Source organism: Lucilia cuprina, chromosome 6, assembly GCF_022045245.1.
Source record: "Lucilia cuprina isolate Lc7/37 chromosome 6, ASM2204524v1, whole genome shotgun sequence".
Classification (NCBI taxonomy): domain Eukaryota; kingdom Metazoa; phylum Arthropoda; class Insecta; order Diptera; family Calliphoridae; genus Lucilia; species Lucilia cuprina.
In genome coordinates, this window is record NC_060954.1 from 21642772 (window position 1) to 21649932 (window position 7161).

At 33.1% G+C, this 7161-nt stretch overlaps 2 protein-coding genes across 2 annotated transcripts; one reads left to right on the forward strand and one right to left on the reverse strand.

Annotated features, from left to right (window-relative positions):
* The first annotated feature begins 1082 nt into the window (after window positions 1-1082).
* On the forward strand, window positions 1083-4564 carry LOC124420509. The gene is made up of 4 exons (XM_046953514.1): window positions 1083-1235; window positions 3809-3997; window positions 4050-4501; window positions 4558-4564. Exons 1-4 carry the CDS (start codon window positions 1083-1085, stop codon window positions 4562-4564), a joined length of 801 nt encoding a protein of 266 aa, XP_046809470.1.
* An 874-nt stretch (window positions 4565-5438) lies between these two features.
* Window positions 5439-6281, reverse strand: LOC111687949 (putative nuclease HARBI1). Its single transcript, XM_046953517.1, has 4 exons — window positions 6146-6281; window positions 5941-6085; window positions 5698-5862; window positions 5439-5641 (listed from the first exon to the last, which is right to left on the reverse strand). Exons 1-4 carry the CDS (start codon window positions 6149-6151, stop codon window positions 5439-5441), a joined length of 519 nt encoding a protein of 172 aa, XP_046809473.1. The 5' UTR covers window positions 6152-6281.
* Between the last annotated feature and the right edge of the window lie 880 nt (window positions 6282-7161).

Sequence of the window (7161 nt, forward strand, 5' to 3'; positions counted from 1 at the left end):
AAAAATAGTTTTATTTTCAACATTCTTTAAAATTAATATTATTTAAAAATGTTCCGGACACCGCCAATTGATGCTAGTAAGCCAATAAGTTCTAGCGAACATAATGGTGAGAGAAAAGATACTGGTAACGGTTACGGGCAATGAAACATGGAGGATACAAATAAAATTGTATCACTTCACATGCGCTGGCGTAACAGATTCTGTAGAAAACCGCGACTGGTTATGCTCCAAATGCACAGGAAATGCTGGAAGCAAACCCGTAAGTGATCGATCTGTTAACAAGACGATAGCTATGTCATGCTCTGCAGCATCTTCAAGAAAACACTGGAACTTCAACGCCTCCAAGAGGAAAAGGCTTTCGACTCACGATTTCTAAAAAGAAACTTAAAAATTCTTGCAATGTCGGAGGAAGTTGAAGGAAGTATTTGTGAATATATGTCGCGTACTAAGGAATGGGTTTCAAATTTGTAAAACTTTCCGCAAGCACAATTTAGGAATTCATTAAATAATTCTCCTACTTCTTCTGAAAACAAACACCAATACCAATTAAAGGCGCAATTCCCAAGATAATGCCACATGAAGATGTACATTCAGCACCCAAGACTCTTTATACCGATTTACCTGTATTTACTGGAAAATCTAAAGAATGCCCTTGTTTAAATGCTTGTGCATTTAAAGATGCAGAGGCAGTGTCGAAAGTCAGTGCATCAATTACTGGAAATATACATGAGCATGAGGTGGAGAAAGTAATAGAAAATAAAAAAAACTATGCTAATTGGGTTAAATAATAGTTACGTGTGCAATTCTTTAAAGATAGTTGAAGGTGATATAAACGAACCATCCGCGTTTAAAACGTGGTTGGGATGGGTTGTTCATGGAGGAAGTGATTCGGCAGTTGAAAAGTTTCCCGGACATCACAAGATTGAATACTGTACTTGCGACTATAAGATGGAAAAATTAAATATTATAGTATCTGTATATATGTCTTCAGAAAATGTTGCCCGTAAGTACGAATTATCATCTCCCGAATAAAAGCGTGGGAAATTCTTACTTAAAACAACAACTAAACGAAGGAAGACATAATGGAAAAACCAAAAAGTTTTCCAATGTCAATGAAACGACTTCAATGCCTTGAAAAGAAGTCAAATCCCGAACATATCGAACAAATCGATGCATTGGTGGAAAAAGGTTATGCTCGAAAATTGTCCGAGGATGAAGTACAGAAATTAGATGGCGTTACTTGGTACCTTCCCATATTTACTGTTATAAACCTAAACTAGCTAGGAGAAGTTCGATTGGTTTGGGATGCTGCAGCAAAAAATAAAAGGGGTCTCGTTATACCCCATGCTATTAAAAGGACCTGAGTTGATGTGACCACTACTTTCTGTCCTGTACGGTTTTCGACTAGGAAAATTTGCCATTTTTGAGACATCAGAGAGATATTTCATCAGGTGCTCATTCGTAAAGAAGACCAAAATGCTCAAAGATTTATTTGGCGAAATGGTGAAAATAATTAACCACCTGATATCTAATGCAGGTTATGACTTTTGGTGCAGCCTGTTCTCCGTGTTTGGCACGGATCAGATGATCTATTAGATAGTGCAAATACGAAAAGTGACGCAAATAATTTGGCAAAACAAGTAGCCTTTATTCACAATAAAGGCAAGTTGTTCATCCGAAATTGGAAATCAAATTCAAAGGTCGTTATGGAGGGTCTTGGTGAATTAGAAGAGCCAAATAAAGTACCAATTGGAACTAATATCATCGAAATGATATGATACAGTTCAACTACACATATTTGTTGATACTAGCGAATTAGATTATGCTGCTGTTGCATATTTTAGAGTGTCATCAGATAATGAAGTTCAAGTTTCATAAGTAAGTGCTAAATTGAAAGTTGCAAACCTTTTCAATTCCTCTAATGAAACTGATGGATGTCGTGTTAGGTGTTCGTTTAGTTAATTCAATATGTAGTATTCCCAACATGCAAATAGAAAGTTGTTTCTATTGGTCAGACTCTAATACCGTCCTTCGCTGATTAAATGCTGAACCTCGAAACTACAAGCAATTCGTTATGACCGCATTGGAGGAGTTCTTGACAGTAGTAAACCATCAGAGTAGAGAATATACCAACAAAAGACAATGTGACAGATGATGCCACAAAATGGAAAACAAAATATGAGTTTAACATGGAAGGTCGTTGGTTTAAGCGTCGAGCTTTCTTGAAAGGAAAATAAATCGAACTGTGATAAAAATTTATACATTTATAAATATATTGAAGATGAAATGTCATAGATCTAGAAATCAACCGTACATTTTCCCAGAACTTTCTAAGGAGCGTTTTATGGCAGAAAATTTAATTTATCACACTACACAGTACGATTCTTTTAAATTTGAATATGCTGTCTTATCAAACAAGAGTGGAAAAAACATCACTATTGTACAGCGTTGTTGATTGAACTTTTTCATGACACATGCCTCAATGAATTACGGCAGTATTTTTATATTCCAAGATTAAGAGCTGCTTTAAAAAAGGTACGTAAAAATTTTCAGTTCTGTTAGAATTTAAATGCGTCACCTTTGGTTCCTGAAATGTCACAGCTACCTAAAGCTCGTCTATTACCCTTTACCCGTCCATTTTCTTACGTGGGTAATGAGTATTTCGGACCATTATATGTAAAAGTTGGCCGAAACCAAGAGAAACGTTGGGGAGTCTTTTTACTTGTCTTACCAGAAGAGCAATTCACATTGAAGTGGCGTGTGATATGTCAACCGACAGTTGTATTTATGGCAATTCAAAATTTCGTTGCTCGAAGTGGGACCCCCTTTCAAAAATACTGCGATAATGGTACGAGTTTCAAAGAAGCTGAAACGGAGCTAAAAAAAAAGCTCTTAAGGATGTAAATTTTCAAAAATTGAGTGCTAAATTTACATCATCAACAACAACAAGCACTTTAATCCGCCTGCACCACCACATATGGGAGGCAATTGGGGACGATTAGTTCAAGCCGTTAAGAAAGTACTACACCAAATTATGCCGAACTTCATATTTAAAGATAATACGCTACAGAATGGTCTACAGGAGTGTGAACATATTATTAAGACTAGACCCCTAACTTATGTTGATTTAGATTCAACTAATGATAATTCAAAATCGCAGAATAATTGGCTAGAAATATGAAATTAAGTATGTAGAGCCCTGATTAGGGTAGAACACATAAAAGAGCACTTTTCGTTCTACAAAAAAAACGAAAAGTGAATGAAAATATTGACCTACAAACATGAAATTTAGCATGAAGGGCCTTGACTAGGTAAGAACCTATAAAAAGGAATGTTTTGGTACTTTTTCGTTCTAAAAAAGGTACTTTTTGAATTTTCTATAATATTGAACCTAGAAACATGAAATTAAGTATGACTAGAAAACAGAAAAGGGGACTTTTTGGTACTTTTTCGTTCTACAAAAGGTACTATTTGAATTTTCTATAATATTGAACCTAAAAACATGATATTAATGGTGTCATTTTGTAAAACGAAACGAGTCTAACGTTAACGAAAATTTATGTTTTCAAAACATTTTGTATTTTGTAAAACGAATTCTAACATTATTTTCGTTTTACGTAATAAAATTGTATTTTGTAAAACGAAAGTAAGCGTTTGAAAACGTTTCAAATGTTAAAATCAAACGTGGAAAAAATTTTATTCGTTTGAACAATTTTCAAGTTCGTATTTCAATTTTTAATTGCAAAAATGGTAAGTTTTTGTTAATAAACAATCATTTTATTGATATAATTAACTTTTTGATCTTTAGGCGAAAAAACAAACAACAAACGGACAATGGGAGTTAATTTTAGAACATATGAACAATAATCCAAATCTTGCTAGGGGTGTTCCTGTGTTTGGAAGCAACCGAAAAGAAATAGACGATTCTTGGGAACAGCTCACCCAAAAAGTGAATGCGATCGGTCCACCACAAAGGGAAAGTAAAGAATGGAAAAAAGTAAGTGCTCTTGGATATTTTATAGCTTTCAAAATTTAAAGTTTTTTTTCAGGTATGGTGTGATCTAAGGACTCGTTTAAAGAAAAAATTAAGTGAAAATAAAGTAAGGGCGTCTAGAACAGGAGGAGGGATAAATACACAAATACCACTTACAAGTGTGGAACAAGCTGCTGACTCTATTTTAAATGTGTCCACTGCTGTAAATCCACCAGGAGTTGTATATGGTTTGGAGTACCAGGAGAATTCCGTCACGGAAATTTCTTTAGAAGTAGAAACGGAGGATCAACCACAAACAACTCAAAATAAAAATAAAGAGGCACAAAAGAGAAAATGTTCTGGAGATTTAGGACCAAAGAAGCACTCAAAAGGCTTCGAACAAGAGAGTCTCGATTTATTAAAAGAGCAGAATAAAATACAAAACGAATCTGTTCAAGCAATAAAAGAGTTAGCAGACATTTTTAAAAAAATAGCAGAATCCTTAGACGTTTTAGCAAGTTGGGTAAGGTAGTTAAATTCGTTTAACTTTTTGTCTTTAATTTATATAAATAAAAATTTTATAGATTATAATAGTTAATTATGTCTTTTTATTAACCATCAGATTTCACACAATACATTAAAAAAATATTACATGCTTTCTGCTATAATATTGTCTATAATGTCTGAACTAAATATAATCTAATTTATAATCTATACTTGTCAATAGTTTAACCACTAGTCTAATCTTAGATATAATCTAGTTTAGTCTATTATCTAGTCTATAAAGACTAGACTATAGACTAGACTATAGACTAGACTATAGACTAGACTATAGACTAGACTGTAGACTAGACTATAGACTAGACTATAGACTAGACTATAGACTAGACTATAGACTAGACTATAGACTAGACTATTGACTAGACTATAGACTAGACTATAGACTAGACTATAGACTAGACTATAGACTAGACTAGACTATAGACTAGACTATAGACTAGACTATTGACTAGACTAGACTATAGACTAGACTATTGACTAGACTATATACTACATCATAGACTAGACTAGTCTATAGTCTAGATTACACATTAGGCTATAATTTAGACTATAGATGAAATTATATACTAGACTATTGCTCAGACTATAGACTAGACCACAGATTAGGCTATAGTCTATAGTCTAGTCTATAATGTAAACTATAAACTAGTCTATAGTCTAATCTATAGGCTAGGCTATTGTTTAGTCTATAATTTAGTCTATTGTCTAAATTATAGTCTATTGTGTAAACTAGACTACAGACAGGTCTAAAGTCTAATCTATAGTCTAATCTATAGTCTAATCTAAAGTCTAATCTATAGTCTAGTCTATAGCCTAGTATTTAGTCTATAGTCTATTCTATAGTATACACTATGAGTATCGTATTTAAGTCAAATTAATAGATGTCGCTAAATAGGCTTCTTATCTATTGTGACAAACTTTGTGCTAACCGCCTTCGTATTTCGGCAGCAGCAGTATTATCTGCATCTTCTTCCTCAATTATATCTACTTCCGGATCTAGAACTTCCTGAGGATAGGGCCAATCATTCTTATAAAATATGCAAGCATTGTGTAAAGCACAGCTTGCATTTACAATCTGTGTAGCTTTCTTGGTACTATACAACAAACCTAAAAATGATATATGTATGTTATAATAAAAAAAATAAAAATATTGTCTTAAGAACCTCTATCACCAATAATGCTTCGAAACCTGCCCTTAAGAACTCCATTGCAACGCTCTATTATGTTTCTGGCCTTACAAAAGCGATTGTTAAAATTTTCTTCCTCATTACTATTAATTGTTCTATACGGTGTCATTAAATATGGGAGAAGAGGATAACCGGAATCACCTGAAAGTAATATTTAATGAAAATACATCCTTAAACAAATTCATGATTACTTTAGAAAAATATTTTATAAATTCTGACCTATAATCCAGGAGTTTACTTTGCCTCTATTAAACTCATTCCTAAGGTATTTATCTACCACACTATTTTTCCAAATAAAGGAGTCGTGATTGGCTCCTGGTTGTCTGGCATCAACAAAATTAATTACCATGTTTTGGTCGCATATCTGAAAGTAATTAATACATAGTTCTAAAATATTGAATTGATATGTTAGATAAATACTTACAATCATAACGTTCAGGCTGTAATATCCTTTTCTGTTGTAATACAGATGTCTTTCTTCTGATTTTGGCGACTTGATGCGAACATGCGTACCATCTACGACTCCTATTATTCCTGGAATACCGTATTTTGAGTAAAAATGTTGTTTCGTATCCAGTTCTTCTTCCGGTGTTTTCTTGAAAGTAATCCACTTTTTACAAAAATACTTTTCAAACAGTTCCAAACATTCTTTTATTGCTAAAGATATTTCGGATTGTGACAAACAAGTAAGAAAATCATTTCCTATACTATGTTGGTAACTGCCGCTGCCTAAAAATCTGAGAAAAGCAGCCAATTTTATTTTAGGGTGAATGGCTGTACCTCTATTGCCTTTAACAAAGTGTGGCTCGTTGTCTTCATAAATTTGAAGGAAGGTTTCCTTGTTGAGTCGAAAATAAAAGCAAAACCTAATGAAACATACAAAACCTATTATATTCGGCAATAGTACTTATGAACCCACCACCAAAATATGTATCGTGGACTGGATTCCTTCAAGAATCCAGAATATATGACAAAATCAAAATGCATCCATGTTTTTAATGGTGGGTGAAAATTAAAATCATACTTACTGTTGGTCGGGTATATCTAAAAAATCATTTGAGTCCCTCAGAAGTCGCCGCTGAACTCTTATTTCTTTGTTTTTTTGCAAATAAATATTTGTTAAAATCACAAAACTCATTTTGATATTAAAATAAAACAAAAAATTTAATTTCTGTTAAATTATTTTTCATTAAACTGACACATATTACGAAGTTTCATGACTTGGCAGCACATACAATTTATGATTGTAAACGAAAACAACTTAACGTTTTATAAAATACAAATTTTAATAATTTTCGTTACTTTCACAAACGCTTAACGAAAATTCGTTTCGTTTTACAAAATGACACCATAAGTATGTAGAACCCGGATTAGGCCAGAGCACATAAAAGTGGACATTTCAATCACTTTTAAAAACATGAACATAAAAGCAATGACGGG

Excerpts from the sequence above, each read along its gene's own strand:
- LOC111687949 (XM_046953517.1), bottom strand. Across the intron at positions 5,863-5,940 it reads AGTAAACTCCTGGATTATAG|GTGATTCCGGTTATCCTCTT; the intron begins GTCAGAATTTAT and ends TATTACTTTCAG. Across the intron at positions 5,642-5,697 it reads AAGCATTATTGGTGATAGAG|GTTTGTTGTATAGTACCAAG; the intron begins GTTCTTAAGACA and ends TATCATTTTTAG.
- LOC124420509 (XM_046953514.1), top strand. The coding sequence starts at position 1,083 with ATGGAAAAACCAAAAAGTTTTCCAATGTCAATGAAACGACTTCAATGC. Across the intron at positions 1,236-3,808 it reads AAGTACAGAAATTAGATGGC|GCGAAAAAACAAACAACAAA; the intron begins GTTACTTGGTAC and ends TTTGATCTTTAG. Across the intron at positions 3,998-4,049 it reads AAAGTAAAGAATGGAAAAAA|GTATGGTGTGATCTAAGGAC; the intron begins GTAAGTGCTCTT and ends GTTTTTTTTCAG.